Raw genomic sequence first — 19,762 nt, forward strand, 5'->3', positions numbered from 1 at the left:
CAGCAGAGAAGAGAGGGTTCTGGACAACAGACCCTCCTGGCTAAGGGGGCCTGCCTCCTTCCTTTCTTATCCCAGCTCTCCACTTAGCCTGTGTCTTTTAAGTAATCCTTCCTCATTCCTCTTTCTGCGCTGGAGTGTAATTAGCCACAGTTCAGAAGGAAGCCATGCCTGCTGGGGTTCAGGCTGCCTGGAGACCCCGGGGTCCTGATTCCTGGGAAAAAGGGTGGTGGAGTCTGGCCATGTTTTTCTAACTTGTAATTTAACCAGTACGTCTGTTTTCATGTTCCTGCCTCATCGGAGAGCTATTAGGTTCAGGATGGGGAGGCCATGAGTTAGGGATTCTGGGTACCCAGGCTCTAACCTGCCTGCGTGGCACCTTAGTGTCAGCAATGAGAGACTTGCTAATTTGAAGGCCGGGTTCTTTAGGCTAGAAGTGGGTAGGTTGTTGGAGTTCAAAAACTAAAAACGTGTTCCCCCTCTCATCTTCTAATGAATGGCATGACAATTGAAATATTAATTTGGCCTTTTTCAAAAAGTATTTTTAGCATTCTAGTGTTCTAAAGAAGTCCGTTCATCGTCTTCACACTTGGTTGAAATCAGGTGTGGCACCCCCCCCCCCCACGACGAGGGTCTGGAGGGAAAGCGGGTTTGCTCTTTGACTCCCCAGCAGCTGCCCCCCACAGGGGCCGTCAGCAGCCTCCCTAAACAGACCTAATTTGTTCTATTTCAGCTTGGCTGAGGAGGAAATAAAAACTGAACAGGAGGTGGAAGAGGGAATGGACATTTCCACTCGCTCCAAAGGTGAGTGAAAATCTCAGATTATCTGCTCAGTTCTCCAGGAGGGGTGGGATTTCTTTTGTTGTTGTGGAGGGGTGAAATGTGGTTCTTTGAGCCGCTGGGCGTGACACCCGTCGCGCTGTAGGGGCCTTTGATGGATGAACCTAATTTCTGGAGACAGTCTTTCCTCCCTGTTGTGCCTGTGTAGGTGCACTGACTTGTCTGGAGTTGCCCTGTGGTAAATTTGGGGTGTGTGTCTGGGCCAGGGTGCCTGCGTGCCTCTCCCTAGAGCGATTCTAACAGGCATCAAGGGTCTAAATGGTATGTTGCCTGCAGAAGCCACTGGGGTCTGCAGCTGTGGCGGACTTCGTGATTTTAACAGCGGGCCTCTGGGCAATCCCCGGAGTGGGATGGAGCTGGCCGGCTTCATTGCAAAATGGTGGTCTTGGTTAGCCTTAACAAGGGAGTGAGAACGCCAGGGCCTGCACTCAGAGCAAACTGTGGTGTCTGCTCTGCTGTTTACTCTGTTTGCTGGGAGCCTGTGGTGGACAGGGTCCGCCTTGCTGCTCGGTGGGAGAGTTTGTGGGGCACCCCAAAGGGAGCATTTGTTTGCGCTCTGGGTGCTCACTGGAGCACTGTTTGCTGGAATAGCCTAACCACTGCATTGTTTTGTTCCTGTGCTGCAGCTCACTGCTCTCTCTGGGAGGTGGGAGGGGCTGCAGGGTGGTTGGCAGGAAGGGTTGGTGCAGATCCTTCCAGGATGTCATAAAATGTGACTTCCTAAAGGCACCTGGAAGAAAAGAACATTTCAGGGCTTAAAAAAAAAAAAAACAAAACCCCAAACCAGACAGCCTTATTATTTGGGTCGAGCTAAGGGTCAGGTGGTCACCAAGAACTGGTTGGGGAGCAGGGAGAAGGAGGCAGGCTCACTGCCCTGTGCCTTGTCTCCATTGTCCCAGAATGTGCAGGCCATCTGAATTTCATTGCTCCTGGTGGCAAGGAGCCCAGAGAGCTGGAGCAGAGGGGTCCTTCTACCAAAACCTTTGGGGGCAGTTGACCATGACTGAGAAGCCCCTTGGAGCCCCGCTGTTGGGATTTGACCGATGAGACTGGTGATAGAGTAGAGAGGATGAGGAACCCTCTAGAGAGGGGCTGGGTGGTGTTGGGTTTCATCTTTGTCTTGTCCCTCCCTTTTTTTTTTTTTTTTTTTTTTTTTTTTTGGTTTTTCGAGCCAGGGTTTCTCTGTGGTTTTGGAGCCTGTCCTGGAACTAGCTCTTGTAGACCAGGCTGGTCTCGAACTCACAGAGATCCGCCTGCCTCTGCCTCCCGAGTGCTGGGATTAAAGGCGTGCACCACCATCGCCCGGCGCCTGGCTCCTTTTATTACTGTAAGCCCAGGTATGAGCTACTTTACCTCTCACACTCCTCCCGCCTAGGGCTGTCTATGACATGGTGAGTTTGGAGCTTGTGGGACATCATGGACCTTCTTGTGCTGAGCCTGTCCAGTCCCCTTCTGAGGCGGGAGGTGTAACCCTGCGGGTTACGAGATTGAGTCTCTAATGGGTGGTAAGTCGGTAGTGTAGGCTGTGTTGAGGCTGTCTATTTCATGGACTCCTTGGTAGGCAGAGTAAAACCCCCTCCAGAAGGTCCACAGTTGTGGCCCCTCCAACTTGACAAAGTCCACAGGGGCCTGCTGTGCCCACTGTGGAGACATTTTCTGTCATTATACAACAAGAGGTCCCTAGTTTATAACTAAATGCTATCCCCTCTCTGTTGCTTGCCAGCTCTGGATGACCCGTGTCCACCTGCCTTTCCCAGGGCACTGAGGACCATTCCTAGAAAGCACCTATAGGGCTGAGAAGATGGCTCAGCTGGTAAAGTGCTAGCTGAAGGTCTGAGTCAGTTTCTAGCACTCATAAAAATCCTATCTAAATGTGAGACCCTTCTTCAGAGAAACACAATGGGTGGACAGCTCCTGAGGAGTAACACTTGAAGTTGACCTCTGACCTCCACGCCTGCGCACAGGTGTGCACAGGCACACACCCTCTCTAGTGTTTATCCTCCCAGAGCTTGTGATCCTTCCACTGACCTCCTAACACCCTTACTGTCTGAAGTCACCGTGACCCGCCCCTTTCGCTTCCTTTGCTCCTGCAGCACCTGGCCCCAACTTTCCCGACTTCGCTCCCCGTGTCCTTCTGTTTGTCCTGGGAGTTTGTGTCTGTCTGTCTGTCTGGAACATGCTGCCCTGGGTCCTGGTAGCCTGCTTCTTATCACACAGATTCTTCTCAGATGTTGCCAGAAAGGCTTTTGGTGGCTGCTGGTTCTGAAGAAGTCAACTGCCATTTTGAGTTCTGTTTTTAAAATAAGTACATTTTAAGAGTTAGATTTTTCAAAAGAAAACTCATGGAGGTAGCACGGCTCCCACCTGACTTTACCCCTCTTCCCCATATCTGGATATTCTGAATTCATCCGCTAAAGCCCACACTGCATTCAGAGTTCCTCAGCTGTCCTGGGAAGGCCCCGTTTCTATTCCAGAATGCGACTGTACCACTACATGGAACCGTCTCCTTAGTAACCGTTTCTCAGACCTTTATTTTTGATGACCTTGACATTTTCCAAATTGTACTCCTAAAAGAAATTTTTTTTTCCGACAGAGACTCGTGTAGCTCACACAGGCCTTAAACTTGCTGTGCAGTCCAGGGTGATAAGTGCTGGGGTTACAGGCGTGTGCTGCCATGTGAGGTTTATGTGGTATTGGGAGTAGAACCTGGGACTTGCTAATGCTGAGCCACACCCTCGGTCCCCACACTGCAGTCTTTGGAAGGAAATTACTGAGCTACATCCCAGGAGCAGGAGATTGTGTCCCTCGTCCATCTCCATGAGCACAGTGACTATATTAGAACTCTGCACAATAGGGATACTGTTCCCCTATGTCATCGATCTCGTTTTATTTTTTATTTATTTATTTTTTTGGTTTTTCGAGACAGGGTTTCTCTGTGGTTTTGGAGTCTGTCCTGGAACTAGCTCTTGTAGACCAGGCTGGTCTCGAACTCACAGAGATCCGCCTGCCTCTGCCTCCCGAGTGCTGGGATTAAAGGCGTGCGCCACCACCGCCCGGCTTCGATCTCGTTTTAAAAATAGGTTTATTTTTTAAAAAATTATGTGTATTGGTGTTTGTGTGCATATATGCCTGGTGCCCACAGGGGCCAGAAGAGGGAATTGGAGCCCCTGGAACTGGAGTTATATAGGTGGTTGGGAGCCATGTGGGTGCTAGGAATTAAACCCAGGGCCTCTGGAAGAACCAATGCTCTTAACTTCTGAGCTGTGTCTCATGTGTTTCTTTGTTTCTTGATATTATCATGGACCCAGAGATCAGTTTTGTACTCTTGGTCATGCACCACTACTTGGTACGCGTTGCTTCTGTTGGACGGCCCGGAGTGCTTTGTGTTGGCCGCGGGGATCCCTAGGACAGTCGCTATCATCATGGGCTCTCTTTATGATGTTTGTGTTCTGCTTCAGGCCCTTTCTGGGTCAGTGGTATTAGAAACCAGGATCCAGCTGTGCTGGGATGCTCGTCCACGCTAGGGTCCGTGCTCTCGGGTTCTCTGAGTTAACAGAGAAGCAGATTGCATGGGTGTTAGTTACTACCTCTGTCTGGCGCATGTGTGCCCACACCGTTCTGTGTCCTTGGTGGTCAGACACGAGTTCATGGGTCTGCCTCCAGTAACATTTTGAATACTTGTGTGCATATGTACATCCACATACATGTACTGCTATACACATGTGGAGGTAGGCAGAGACAGCTTGCTGGAGTTGTGTAGGACTCTGGGTCCAAACTCAGAGCCCCAGTTTTGACAGCAAGTGACTACCCACTGAGCCTACTCACCAGCCCCCAGCTCCTTTCCGTGAGTGTCTGGACCACTCTGGCCTTCCATAGCTCATCCAGCAGTGAGAAAGCTGGCTCCCCTGCTTGCCTTTCATGTACTGGTTTTGGAGTATTTTTAGCCTGATTTGCAGTTTAGTGAGGGCTGTTAAGTGTGCACTGAGTAGACCATGACCCACTCAAGGTAAAGGGGGATGGAAAGATGGCTCAATGGTTTGGGCTTGTGGTAGCTCTTCTTCCAGAGGACCTGAGTTTGGTTCCCAGCACCCACTGTTCACCACTGCCAATAGCATCTGCTGCTGGGGATCCAGCATTCTTCTGGTAGGGTGCACACGTGCGGCATATGCACGCTCAGATGCACACACGTAGGTTTAAAGAAAAATAACAATGCTTCTAGCTGTCTAGGAGTTTTCTCCGTCATTAATCCCATCGTGTTCTTGTGCTAATCTGCTTGCTGTCCTCCAAGCACACAGCACTTTTCCCTAGGTCATTGACCTCCAAGTGTGACCTGCATGGTGGTGCAGCTTTTTATTTTTTTCGTTTTTGTGTGTGGTGTGTGTGCGCGTGTGTAAGTGCACTTGTGCTTGACTGTGTGTGGCTTCCTGAGGCCAAAGGTAAACCTTGGTATCTCCCTCTATAGCTTTCCACCTCATATATGTGAGACAATGGTCTGACTGAACCTGGAGCTGCCTGTCTCCACCCTCGCCTGTGCTCTGGGCTGATCCTCTCACACTCCTGCCTCTGGCTTTTTACATAGTGCTTTTTTTTTTTTTTTTTTAAATAGGTTGCTAAGCTTTTGCAGGGGGCACTTTACCCTGGAGCTTGTTTTATTTTTTTGAGGTGGGGTCTCGCAGATCCGAGGTTGACTTGTCAAGCAAGTGAGGGTGACCCTTCCTGCCTCTGCTTCCCTGTGCCTGTGCTCTCTTGTGTTGTTATGAGGTATGAGACACGCCCCATGTCAACTATGTCCCCAGCGCACTGGGAGCCAGCCTTCCTGAGTCCAGTTTGCCCCTGCCAGAACCTAGTTCTATTTTATCACTCAGTTTTCTCTAAATGGTTCTGGAAAGTTCAGATGAATTTTGCTTACACAGTGCTCAGAATGGTGTGCGACCATGAAAGTGTTTCCAAGTGTCATCCCTGATTAGATAGACAGCAGAGATGGGGAGTTCTTTCTGGCTGTGTTCGCTCTTGACCCTCATAAGAGGGTGTGGAGACAGGTATCCAGCCAGCTTGGTAAACTTTTCTGTATGGCTGCCCAGAGCCAACTGGAATCTAGGAAGTGTGTGTGTGTGTTCACACATCTATGTGTTCCTCCATTGCACAGTGGCTCAGCCTGCTGGCTGTTGGCCTTTGTGCTGTTGAACGTGATTAGAAGCCCTAGCTTTGCTGGGAATCTGAGGGGAGAACCCCCCTCGTTTCTAAGGGACTTTCTGTCAGTCTTTTGGTGGCTGTCCTTGTGGGGAAGAACCTGCTCTGGCTACTGCTGTTTTCAGGGCGTCTTTCTCTCAGGATATTCATTTATTTTAAGTTTTATATGTATTTCCGTGTTTGGTATGTGCAAGTGATTGTGGACGCCTGGGAGGCCAGCCGAGGGTTCCAGATCCCTGGCTCTTGGAGTTGGAAGCAGTTGTGAGCTGCTGGATGTGGGTGTTCCCTGCAAGAGTGGTATGTGCTCTGGGTTACTACAACTTTTTTTTTTTTAATCGAGACAGGATTTTATTCTGTAGCCCAGGATGGCCTTGAACTCATAGATCTGCTTGCCTCTGCTTCTGGAGTGCTGGGATAAAAGGCGTACACCACTATGTCTGGCTTATTATTATGATTGTTGTTATTATTTTGAGAGAAGCTTCGCAGATCAGGCAGGCCTTGAGCCACTTGACGAGTGCTGGGATTAAAGGTGTGTGTGCTTTTAAGAAAGAGTTTCACATAACCCACACTGACTATGAATTCATTGTGTGTCAAATGCTGGCCTTGAACTCTGGATGTCCCTGACTTCTGTCCCCAAGTGCTGGGATTACAAGGGCGCACGACTGCACCCTGCCAGGGCACTGTTCTGACACAGTTACCCGAGTGTCGTTCATATTTCACAGCCCGAGCTTTGATCCCAGGGCACCGAGGTTCATAGAGTTGAAGTCTGTGTGGCCAGGATGTGACGTGGGTGATGTGTTGGCCACAAGGCTTATCCCTTTTTCACCCCATTTATCTCCGAGGTTCCCAGTGTGGTGATCCAGGCTGTGAACCCTCTTGTGGTTCTCAGTGTTTAGTGCTTCAGTCCCCAAAAGACAGAATCCTGTCTTTAAAAAAAAAGAAGTAATTAATTAACCCGGAGAGGGGGAGGAGGAAGAGAGATGCATGCGTGTGCCAACCGCCGAGCGTGTGTCCTGTCTGCTTGCTCCTTTTCTGTTATGAACAGTACAAACCTGTCTGGACCATTTGGGCAGGAGCAGTAGGGTCTGGCAGGAAAGGAGTCCGTTGTCTCATGGTGGTGACCGGAATGGCTGTCAAGTGGGCGTGGATGGCTCACCGACCTCAGGAACAGTAGGGCACATAGGGGCCATGTGTCTGTGGCTGCCCTTTGGCTGCTGTCTAGACACTTGGACCCACCCTGGCTGTCTCCACAAGGAAAAAAAGAACATTCCTCAGGAGATGTGGTGGGGCATTTGGAGAAGCTCAGGATGTTCTTCTAGTGTTGGTTGTGGGGGCAGGGGGCAGACTCCAGCCCTCTCTGGGATCTCAGAGACAGATAATGATTGCTGGAGAGGCCAGGGCTAGTGCGCTACCCCCCAGCCGCCTCTCTAGCCCCCAGTTGAAATGTTGTTTTGATGCATTTATTCTGGTGTGGGTGTCTTTGTGCTGCAGGATATGTATGGAAGCCAGAGGACAGCAGGTGAGACCTGGTGCTTCAACTCTGTGGACCCTAGGATCGAACTCAGGTCCTCAGGCTTGACAGCCAGCACCTTATCTTCTGAGCCATTTTCCCAGTTCAAGAACTTAACATATAGCATAGGTTTTCCTCAAACCAGATGAAATCTTACTGCCTCAGATTCCCAAGTGTTAAGGCTTTGTTTTGTTTCTTTTTTTGAACTGAGATGATTTTTTTGTTGTCCAGACTAGTCTTGAACTGTGAGCCTAAGGGAGTAGCTGGGATAGCAGGCCATATGTCAGTCCACTTAGCTTGGACTTGTTGTTTTGTTTTGTTTTTTGAGACAGGGTTTCTCTGTGTAACAGTCTTGGCTGTCCTGGAACTTGCTCTGTAGTCCAGTCTAGCCTCGTGGCCTCAAACTTACAGAGTGCCCCCGCCCTGTGTGTATTTATTTATCGAATGTGTACACATGTTCCATTTTGTGTGTGTGTTTGTGTAGATCAGAGGACAACTTTTGGAAGTTGGTTTTCTCTTTATTCATTGTGTGGGTCCTGAGGAAGGTTTGGTGGTGTGTGTGTGTTTGTGTGTGTGTGTGTGTGTGTGTGAAGGCACCCACCGAGCCGGAGCTAGTTCAGACTTCTCAAGCTCCATTCAGATACTCCGTCCATGGGGCCTTTAGGCTCTCTGGATTCTATCAGCTGCTCTTCCCGTGTAATCACTTATTATTAATAGGCTAGTTCCCGAGTCTATTGCTTCCTTTATATCATCCCTGGCATTTTCCAGAGCTCTCACTTCTCAGGAGACAAAGCCTTCCTGCTTTCAAGATGTCAGGGTGACATTTGTGTCCGAGGGTGACAATTTGCTGAAAGTTATCCAGGCATAAATCACAAGCAGCATCCAGCTTCCAGGAGCGTTGGCACAGTGAAGGGTTCGTGAGTTCTTACCCGTGTCTGCACACAGTATCATCTGCCCGCAGTATCTACACACAGTATCCGCACATTGCCTCATTGGTTTTCATCTCGCTGCTCTGATCTGTGCTTTCCCATTTCACAGTCTTGGAAACTGAGACTCATGATGATGAATGAAGTGGCTAAGTAGGACGCAGGGGCCTGGTTTTGTCTTTTGCTTTAAACCCCCAAATCAAACCCCTTCAGGGCCAGCAGATATACCTGTGGTGGCTGCCAGCATGGGGGAAATAGATGGGGGTTACTGGGTGGGGTAGGGGTGTTCTACTTAGGGCTCAGGGCAAGGAATTGGACTCACTCGCGATGCCTGCTGGGATTGCCCCACCCTTCTCTTGCAAGGGCAGCTCAACTGCAAACCAGTTTCTCGAGGATGGTGCATGAACCCGTAAACTCCTGTCAAGGGGACAGAAATGACCCACGGCTGTCATCTTTCATTCTCTGTGCTAGAATGGTCACAGCGTACTTCCTCGCAGGAGTTTGGCATTAAGTGTGTGAGTCAGACAAGGCCCGGCCTCATAGGCCGGAGACTGAAGTCTGAAAAGTAGTCTGGTTCACTTCCCCACACGGAGGCTCCCTGGTCAGGCCGCTTGCATCTCGATCCTGCTGCGTGTACATTTTGTGGGCATAATGGCGGTGTGCAGCTGTGCTGTGTCTGTCTGCCTTGTGTCACCAGCACGAGGGACTGGTCCCCTCGGAAACCAGGCACAGATGTAGCGGAAGCCCAACATACTAAAATCCCAAACAGTGTCCTTCTTCCTGAGACTTGCTTGGTTTGGATGTGTTTACAGAGCCAGGATGCTGGAGGATCTACAATTAGAGCAATTTGCTAACTAGCCCCAGACCTTAATTAGCACAGGATTCTCTGTCTCTCCCTTGTATGTAAATTGAGACCTTCACAAAGAGATTGATTGTGAGCACGTGCTGTGCAGTGAGGTGAGGGACCCTCTGTCATTTTTCAAGAGATCTCTAAGAAAACAGAACCATCAATACTTTGAAACCGCGGCTGCAGAAGCTCCCGGAGGTTTTCTTTCAAGAGATGTTAGTAGTTTGAACTGTCCTGACTCTGACATCCTTGAGATCCCAGGAAGTGCCAGCCTGCTGTGTGTAGGGACAAGTGTGGGTGAATGAGAGAGCTCTCATATTGTTCCTCTCCGTAATAAGGTCTAAAATATCTCAGAATGCCGAAGCCTTTTGATCATGACTTTCAGACTAGGAATTGCCTGCCTTCTCTTGGCAGGTGTTAACTGCTGCGCATCTGTCCTGCTGGGCGTGCCCATTGGAGTTTCCCTTGTGTGTGTATGTGTGTCCATTTCTGTTCCCATACATAGTCATATGGGTATGTAACATGCGTGCATGTATGTGTGGAGGTGGACATTAGGTATTGCCGTCATTCTTCTCTTTCTTTTTTATTTTTCTTGAGACAGGGTTTCTTTGTGTAGCCCTGACTGTCCTGGAACTCACTCTCTAGACTAGGCTGGCCTGGAGTTTACAGAGACTCTCCTGCCTCAGCCTCCTGCGTGCTGGGATTAAAGGCGTACACCACCACCACCCAGCTCTTTCTCAAATTCTTGTCTAAATTTGAAACTCACTCATGTATCCCCGGCATAGCACAATGGTCTTCAGACAGTGTTTTCAGGTTTTTTTGTTATTTATTTATTTATTTATTTATTTGAGGCTCCTCTCTTGACATACAACCCCATCTGGCTTAGAACTGGAACTCCACCTCAGCCTCCTGCCTCGATGCTGCTGGGGTTACCAATGCGAGCCACTGCCCCTGGGGAATGGTTCCTGTGCTGTGGACTGAGAGCCAGCAGATGATAACGGGTGTGGCATTTTCAGCACTCAGAGATATTTCGCTCTTGGAGCCTTGTCTGCCTTTGTTTTGGCTTCCGAGAAAGTAGATTTCGTTTTTAATTTTTTTTTTTTTTAAGTTACATTCTATGTGTTTGAGATTTGGGGCTGAGTCCTACTATGCTACTTGGGCTGGTCTCAGATTTGTGGACTCATAGCCCAAGCACTTTGTATATACCACATGAACTCTGGACATGGGATCCTACTGTCCTAAGCCTCCGAGTACCTGGGATTGTTCTATCAGGCTGGGCAGAGAGCATGAGGTATTTGGGGGTGAAGGTGGTAGTGGTGATACTGGGGCCTCTGCATGCTAGGCAAACACTCTTATTACATTACCAACCCAGTTTGTGTAATTTTCTTGCCCCCACCTCCCAAGTGGCTGAGATATACAGGCCAACCCAGCCAACCAGACCTCTGTTGTCTGTGAATGTCTGTCTTACTTCGTTAATTTCTTTGTTGATGGACATTACGTAATATCTGCTTCAGATGCTGCCTTGAGCATCCTGTATGGAGTGTGTGTGTGTTCTTTCTGGGTGCAGAACCTGAAAGTGGGGTGTGGGATATTGGCTGGTAACTGTGTTTGCTTCCTGCCCCCCCCCCCCCCTTGATTGTCTTATTGTGCAGTCCTGACACCCGCAGACTCTGGCTGGCCCTGTCCTTCCTGCTAGGTCATTGCTCTCCCTCTCCCTCTCCCCTCTCTGCTTCCTTAGCAGTTGACCTTTCAAATCTCCTTGAGCCATTTTTGGTTCTAGGACCTTTATGCATATTGGACTTTTTCCTTTCCAGACTTTTTTTTTAAGTTATATTTTATTTATTCTGTGTGTGCACATGTGAAAAACCAGGCAGCCGACTTGTGGAAGTTAGTAGTTCTCACCTTCCACCTTATGGATCATCTGGATCACGGGGATTGAGCTCAGGCTGGTGAAGTTTGGTGGCAAGGGCCTTTATCTGCTAAGCCATCCCTCTGCACCATCTCTTGACCCCCTCAAGGTTAAGGCTCAGCTGAGACTGAATCCTGCCTTTTGTTGTCTACCACCGTGCCTGCCCCCACCCGTGTAGAATAGACTGAATGAACTGGACTTTGTCTAATGGCTGGAACGTCTGCCCTAGATCATGAAGCCAAAGCAGCCTTTCCACTGGAGAGATTGCCGTCTTTTCTAGCAAAATCTAGTGCCTGCGCTTAATTACTCGGCTCGGATAGCTGTGCCTGAAACGCTTGGTCTCGCTGCTTGCCTCTTCTCTCTTGTTTTTTTTTATTTTTTCCTCCCCAGAGATCATTGGTGCTGTCTCCAAAACACAATCCAGTCTCTCTCTCTCCCTTAAGATGAGGCTCTGGAGCAAGGATTTAAGGCCTGCAGTGCCCAATACACTTGTCCCTCCCGTGTCCTCCCTGACTGCCACGAGGGCCCCTTACCAGCAGGGAACACTCCTGCTCCTCCTTGTAACTACCATGTTGCTCTCTGAGGACTGCGTTCCCCTTCCCTCACTTGTGTCCCCAGATACCAGGTTGCGTGTTGTGTCGTGTGTGGGTTATGCCCCCCACCCCCATTCCCCATCCTTTTGTTTACACCAGTACCTGTCTCTTGGTTTGCAAGAGACGTAGCTTAATGGCTGAACAGATGTTAAACTTTGGGTCCTGGGTTCAATTTCCCAGCACTGTAAAACTTCCCTATAACCCCCCCAAAACATAAACAAAATCCAGATGAATTAGCAGGCTCCTGTAGGCTCCAAAGTCAAAACTGCCCTTGAAAGATCCCTAAATTACCTACCAAAGGAATTAGCTTTGATCAGAATTTCTGTGTTTTAGAGAATTGATGATATCCAAGCCAGATGAATGGAACGAGAAAAGGCAATCCAAATCCACATTCCCAGGCCTCCGCGCTCACTGTGCCGTGGAGTCCCTCAGGCACATGGGAGGAATGGGTACTTTCTCAAGTGTCCTGTCTGCCTGTGGCAGCTACTGATTATGTGTGACTGTTGGGATTTGCATGAGGAGAATCATTTTTCTTTTCTCAGTAGCTCAAGCCGCAGCTCAAGCTCCATGCCTTGTGCTCACGGGCTAAATACGGACTTGAGTGATGGACCGCGAGGTGCAGACAGGAGGTGGGCGTCCACCGTCACTGTGGAAGGCTACGTTACAGTGCTGTGGCCACCGGGGATTAACAGACTCGTAAGCCCTGTGCTGGGTGTACAGGTGGAGACCAGGTCAGGGATGGCAGGGAACGGAGCAAGCTTCCTGTCAGTTTCTCTTGTGCTTCCTGTTAGAGTGCCCATTCCCCTTGACTTTCCGAGTTGGCAGGGCTTGGTTTACTGAGATCTTAAAAGTAGTTCCCAACCGTGGGTGGTCTGGATTGAGTAGACCATTTCTGGCCCAGTAACGGGGCTCCCCCTCCCATGGCCTGGCCTGATCCCCTCCGGACCTTGGGTTCCTCTCAACAGCTCTCAGTCCTCTGGGCTTCGTGTGACCCTGCCTGCTAGTTACCCACCCACAGATCCTTAATCCTCTCTGCAGCTTGGGGATTGTCAGCCAGAATGGACAGGACTAACCTCAGCATTATGAAGGCCAAGGCGGCAGCGGTGTGAGTTCAAAACAAGGCTGGGCTGTATAATTATGGAACCCTTGCTCAGTGGTGTGGCACACACCTTTAATCCCAGCACTCGGGAGGCAGAGGCACGATCTCTGTGAGTTCAAGGCCAGCCTGATCTATAGAGGGAGTTCCAGGACTGGCTCCATAGCTACTGGGAAACCCTGTCTCGAAAAACCAAAAAAGGGGTGGGTGGGGGGCTATGAAGGAACACCTGCCTTTATTTAAAAACAATTCTTTTTCAAAATCCAGGCCTTGCTGGGTGGTGGTGGCACACGCCTTTAATCAGAGGCAGGCAGATCTCTGTGAGTTCGAGACCAGCCTGGTCTACAAGAGCTAGTTCCAGGACAGGCTCCAAAACCACAGAGAAACCCTGTCTCGAAAAACCAAAATAAATAAATAAATAAATAAAAAAAATCCAGGCCTTTTATTGGGAGGCAGAAGCAGGTAGATTTTTATGAGTTTGAGGCAATCCTGACCTATACAGTAAGCTCCAGGCCAGCCAGAGCTATGCCATGAGACTCTGTCTCAAAAATAAACAAAACATTTTTTTTTCAAGATTAAAATTTATACTTTAAAATTACGTGTGGGGGGCATGTGTCTGCATGTGGGTATATACACATGATTGCAGGTACCTGTGGAAGTCAGAGGAGCTGGAGTTACATACGGTTATGAGTTGCTGTGTGAGTTCTGGGAATCGAACCCAAGGCCTCTGAAAGAGCAGTCAGCATCTAACCATCAACCTCTCTCTTCAGCCCCTTATCTCGGAGTTTCTTTAACCCCGTCTTGTGATTGCTTCTGGTCAGACATACATCTTGCGGGCACCCATCAATCAGGCTATGTGCCCCACACTGGGCCTGGCCTGCAGGGCAGCCACACTGAGACTGAGCTTGTGAGACAGATGGGTCAGTGCCTGACAAGTCCCAGGAATGACTGTCATGGAGCATAAACACCCCCACAACACGGGGACTGTGATGAGGAGCCAGCAGGCTGGGGTGTCAGGGAAGGCCCCTGGAGGTGACATTCCAGCCACAGGCTAGACTTAGCTACTGTGGAGAAGATTGGGTACAGAACATTCTAGATGGAGGGAGGAGCCAGCTGAGTGCCAAGGAAATATGGCTAAGTGACAGGGAAGAAGGTGGTCAGGAACGGCTGGAGTTAAGGGGATTGGATAAGCAGAATTGAGCATGGGGTAGGAATGATCTCTCATTCTGTAGCCCAGGATGGCCTAGAATTTCCTGTAGCCCAGGATGGCCTTAAGTTCATGAAGATCTCCTGACCTAGTCTCCTGAGCGTTGGAATCACAGGTGTGAACCATGCCGCCTTTAGGTTTGACATTCTGAATGAATAATTAGAAGCTGAATCTCAGAGAGATGAAAGTTACAGGCTGCCTGAGGTAGGACCTCTTGCTGGCCTGTTCTCTCTGCAAGAGCCTCTGAATGTGCAAGAGTGCACACAGGAGGAGCACACAGAAGGAGCACTGGCTGACACAGTGAGGGAGGAGCACACATCCAGGGGAGCACTGGTTGACACAGTATGGGGCATAGGAGAGTTTCAAGCAGGCTAGGAAATAAATTAAGTCCTGAGCCTGGAGGGGTTTGGAGCCTGATTTTGTGGTACCGTGCCAGCCAGAGAGGTGATGGGGCACAGCAAGTTTTGGGGAGCCTGGTTTGAGATTTCTGAGTCTTTCCCCTGGCTCATAGTACTGCCATTGGTCGTTCTCTGTGTATTTGCTTACTGTGCCCACGTCACACATGGAGACCCCAGCAGCTACAGCCGAATTCGCCGGGGCTTAGAGAGATCAAAACGGCTCCTGGATTCAAAGCTCTACCAGGTGGCAGAGCCTGCCCCCTCTGCAGCGTTCCATGTGCTGTGGCAGTGTTGACGATTGGGCCAAGCATGGCCATTGACAATCAGAACCTACCCTAGGCAGCCAGGGTCCTCCAGGGAAGGAGGGTGTTGGAATGGCACCTGGCTGTGGTGCAGGCTAGGGTGGCCTGCATTATGTAAATGAGTTCCTGCCTCATGAGATTCATGGGTCCCCCACTTCCTTTCCTGAATTGAACTATATAAGCACTACCACTGACCCAAGTGGCTGGCTCTGTGGGAATTTCCCTTCCCCACCCCTCCCCCCACTGCCACACACACACAGGGTTTCTCTGTGTAACCACCTTGGCTGTCCTGGAACTCTCTGTAGACCAGGCTGGCCTTGAACTCACAGATCTGCCTGCCTCTGCCTCTGTATTCCCTGTAACCTATTAAAAAAAGGCTTAGGGAGGTGGGTTAGTGAGTAAAGTGCCTGTCACAAAGGTGCCACCACCGCCCAGTGCTGGAGGAATTCTTTAGTACCTTTTCATAAATAATAGTGCTGACATTTGGTAAGAGCGTGGGCTGCTCTTGCAGAGGATCTGGGTTTGATTCCCAGCGGTGGCTCACAACTATTTATAACTTTAATTCCAAGGGGTCCAGTGTCTTCTTCCGGCCACTTGTGGGTACCAGGCATGCATATGGTATATGTGCCTCCCTCCCCCAATGTACTATAAATAAAATTTAAAAAAAACAGCCTTCGCCTAAAATGAGCTACTTTGAGGAAGAAAGAGAAATTGCTCCCTGGCCCTGCCCTCTCTCTAGCCTGTATTCATGGCCCCTGGTCTTTCTCCTGCCCATCAGGGACAGTTTGTCCCCTGGGCTCCAGTTACCGTATCCATAAAGTGGACACACTCAGAGTCCGCTTTCTGGCAGAGTTGTGGTGAGTTGATAAATATCTTTGGCACAGCACTCCCAAATAGGAAGTGTTCAGTGGCTATTGCTACTATTGTGCCTGTCTGGCTGCACACTCCATTTTCCCGGTTGTCTCACTGACTTCACTGGCTGCTGAGGCTCATGGGTAGCTCATCGGAAGCTTTCAGGTACCAGGGCTTCCCAGCTTCAGCAGTGCTGGATGCCTTGGATCCAGTCCCTCTGTCTTGGTGACTGTCTTGAAGGATGCCGCACATCTCCCCACTCTTAAATGTCCTTGACCCTTTGTGACAAGGAGAAATGTCTCTAGGTTCTGTCCAATCAACCCTGGGGACCCCTTTAAGAGCCACTGCCTTACACTCTTTTTGGACACCTGAACTCCTTGGAAATGACACCTAATTGCTGGTGTCCCTTGCCTCCTTATACTCTACGCTGAGGATGCAAGCGTGGTCCTCACCACTGTGGTGAGTGTTCCATGTTGTAGCCATATTCCCTGAAGCTAGTAAAAGAATATTTCATGGGGTTGGAGAGATGGCTCAGTGATTAAGAGCACTGGCCACTCTTTCAGAGATTCTGAGTTCAATTCCCAGGACCTATATGGCGGCTCACGGCCCTCTATAATAAGATCTTATGCCTTCTTTTGGCATACAGACATACATGCAGATGTACATACCTAACTACATCTTTTAAAAATACGTTGCAAAGGCTGGGGAGGTGGCCTGTAGGTAAAGTGCTTGTGGCACAATCCTGAGGACTTGAGTTCAGATCCCTAGGACTGTGTGATGCTGGGAACTGTTTGTGCTACAGGAGGTTGTTCCTGCTGTGAGGTTGGAGTGAGGAGGGAGGCAGAGACTGGAGAATCCTGAAGCTTCTGAGCCAAGTAGCTTGGCACACACAGTAGCAAACAAGAGACACAACCTCAAACAAGTGGAGTGTGAGATTCTATGCACGCACAGACATACACACACACATACCACCACATGCATACACACACACATCCCACAAATAGCCAAGTGTGCAAACACAATTAGACAAGCCGAATCCCCATTTTCTGGTTTAAGTGTCCCTCCAGGCCACAACCTCAGGGTCCCTGTGGCCCCTGTATTGCACTCCCCTAAGTTCCTGACCTTTCCAGTAGGATTTCCTACCGCCCTCACCCAGGGGATTCCTGCAGTCCATTGTCTGGCTGCCCCTCCCTGCTGCTTCCTGTGTTTGGCTGCTCCAAGCCATGCTGCAGGGCAGGCCTCACCCTGAGAGCTCTAGGGAAGGCCAGCATCCCTCTCACCAGGGTTATCCAGGCAACTTTCCTCATCTCTAGTCACCTTGCACAGAGAAGGCAAGCTGCCTGGAAGGCCTGTCTCTTCCCCCTTGTTTTCTGGCATTTTCCTTGTCATCTTTAGGGTGATTCTTGAAGTTTGAACCCTCCGTGCTTTGGGGAGCAGGGCCTGGTTCCCAGAAGCCCTGTTTTCTCTGGGGTAACTTTCCCTTTTTTACTCCCAGTCCACTTCTTGGCTTCAGCTGCTACAACACAGAGGTCGTCTTTTGTGTCTGAATAGCACTCCATTGCTGCAGTCCTCCCACTGCAGCCTGCGAGCCACAGGCAAGCCCGCAGGGGTGCGGTGCCGTGGGGTGTGTGTGTGTGTGTGTGTGTGTGTGTGAGGGGGATGGGAATGAATGTGCAGCTGGGTCCCTGTTCCAGAGCCAGCAGTGTTGGGAGGGCCAAAGGACCTGAACAGGACGCTCACACTGGAGGCACCCTCAGGACTAGGAGGCTGCGGTGGGGATGCCAGGCCCACTCTTCCTCTCCTACTGTTGGAAGGAGCTTGACATTTTCCTGTCGGGAAAGCACCAGGGTCCTGCAGCAGCTGAGGGTGAGGAAGGCCCAGGCTACAGTCACTGTTCTGGTGATTGAGGGCTAAACACAATCATCTGGCGGCCTCTTTTCTTGGATGGTAGCAATTTCTGTTCTGCTTGGTCTTTTTGGTGGTTTGCCTTTTCCATATTGATTTGGTGCCTATAGAGGGTGGAGGCCACCGTAGGCATGTATCTGCTAGCTTCTCCTGTGACCCAGGGAGCCTCATGGCTAGAGGGAAATGGAAACACGTAATAAAAAAATATTAAGAGCATGTTCAAAATGCAAGTCACCTCCCTTCTCCCACAGCCACCCTGTCCTCAGAACCGTAGCGATTGCGTGTATTTATTCCCGTCTACCATAATAAATGGCTCTTAGGTGCAGCGCGTGGACCACTTCCTGCATAGCCGTGCTACTGTCGAGGGTGATGAATTAGATCCAAAGCCTGAGGACACCAGGCAAGGCTTTGCCTGTCCTGTTGCAAAGGTGTCCTTGTGCTGCTGGGCGATCTAATGTGTCTAAGATCAGAGCTGGCCTGGAAAGTGGTGACTCTCAACTTGTGCTCTCTGCTTCCTCCTCCCCTTGGGAGAGGCCGCCGACGAGCCGGAAGCAGGAATGTCTGCCGGGAGCCTGCCTCTGTCCTCTTTTGAAACAGAGGGGCTAGGCTCTCTGAGTGACCAAGTTGCCTCTATGGCAGGTAAGTACCTACCTTCTCTGCCATCTGGACCTCACTTCCTGGTGTGGAGGCCTTCAGGTGAAGTGACATTTTGTCCTAAGTTGAGAGTGACCTTTCTCCCTCTTCCACACACTTCCTGGTTCTGGGTGAGAAGCTGCGAGGCCCTGCTTCCTACTGAGGCTGAGTGAGTGCCTTTGGCTGCAGCGCTGGCAGGCCCGTACGGGCTGGTCTCTGAGGGCCTGCCTACCTAAGCCGTGCTCCCTGTGAGAGAGGATTGTTAAAGGGGCTCTGGCCGCGCACAGGGTCCACCGCCCCCACGACATCCTTTGCTAGAGGTCCAGTTTCGCCCCTGCCCCCCATCTTCGCATCTGTTTTCTGCTCTCTGTTAGGAGGAAGTTCTGGGCTTTTGTTTCTTTATGATGTAATTACCCAGTGGGGAGCGCCAGGGATTCCTGGGGAGGGAGGCCCTTTTGGGTACCTGCTCTCTGGCTTTTGGAATAGCTTTGGAAATGATTAACGAGGGGGCTCGCTTTGCCACTTCTGGGAGAGCTGGCCGCGGGTGGTCCTGTTTGAAGCCGGCAGCACCGAGGCTGGTAGTGACTAGGAGTGCTGCCTCTGCCAGCCCTGGGTGCTCCAGCTGCTGCTGACCCAGAGGGCTCCGCGGTGTCCAGGACCGCGCCAGTGTGCGCAGAGCAGTTGTAGTCATGGCCAGGACTCATTTTGCTTTCCTCTTGCTAGAGGTCATCTCATTATTTTCAACCCATAGGATTGATTTAGGATGCTCTTTGGAAGAGAGCTAACTCCCTTTAAACTAGGTAGTGATGGGAGAGGAGGAGGGAGGAGTATGGAGAATCTTTGTTTCTCATGAAAGAACCAGGAGCAGGAGAGAGATGGCTTGTCGGATAAGAGTGGGTGCTAGGAATTAAACCTAGGTCCTCTTAAAGAGCCGACCAGGGCTTAACCGCTGAGCTCTCGTTCCTGCTCCCTTTTTTACCTTTTTTTTTTTTTTTAAACGTGTTTATTGGCGTGGGGCCAGCCTGTGCTGTCACCTCTGTCCCCCTGCTCTTTGCACCTGGGCACCAGTGGCCTGGCTCTCTGCATCATTAAGGAAATTCAACACCCACAAAAACACACAAAGCTTCCAACTTCTAAGCTTGGTGGCCCCTTTCCCCAGGGAAGAATAGCTTCCCGTGAGTTGTGTCACAGCATAGACCCCAGAGAGCCCTGACTCAGGCTCTGGACGTGGGTGTATGGGGGTGTGGGTGGTGCCTGGGGTGGCAGGTTGCCAGGCCGAGGTGGAGATGGGAAGTGGGATTGGGGGGGATGGGGTTCAGGAGTCTCTAATCTGTAGCAAGGGTAGGTTCTGATGCAGCCTGGGGATGTGTGGGGGTGGGGTGGGCGGGGGAGTGCTCCCAGAGACTGCCTTAGAGAGGATGGCCTCCTCTGTGAGACTCTGCTGGGGTCCTTCCGGTCCCATTGTCTCCACCTGCAGTTGAAAGAGCTGAACCCCAGCCAGCCGCCCTCCCCCATCCCCATCTGAGGACTGTACTCCTTGGGTGCAAAGACCTTGTT

The 19,762-nt window shown here is 50.4% G+C and overlaps 1 protein-coding gene across 20 annotated transcripts in view; it reads left to right on the plus strand.

Moving 5' to 3' along the window:
- Zmynd8 (zinc finger MYND-type containing 8) overlaps nt 1-19,762 on the plus strand; it is a 98,496-nt gene that overhangs the window by 7,721 nt on the left and 71,013 nt on the right. For 17 of the 20 annotated variants that reach the window (XM_041670805.1, XM_041670818.1, XM_041670819.1 and 14 more), the window contains exon 2: nt 731-801. In XM_041670805.1, the coding sequence (XP_041526739.1) occupies nt 731-801 (71 nt within the window). Of the gene's footprint in view, nt 1-730; nt 802-6,235; nt 6,325-17,869; nt 18,212-19,762 lie in introns of those variants that run through there. The other 3 variants (XM_041670817.1, XM_041670822.1, XM_041670806.1) reach the window with 3 other exon arrangements.

This window comes from Microtus oregoni, unplaced genomic scaffold (genome assembly GCF_018167655.1).
Source record: "Microtus oregoni isolate MIOR12 unplaced genomic scaffold, Mior012 000020F_ref0000438, whole genome shotgun sequence".
NCBI lineage: Eukaryota > Metazoa > Chordata > Mammalia > Rodentia > Cricetidae > Microtus > Microtus oregoni.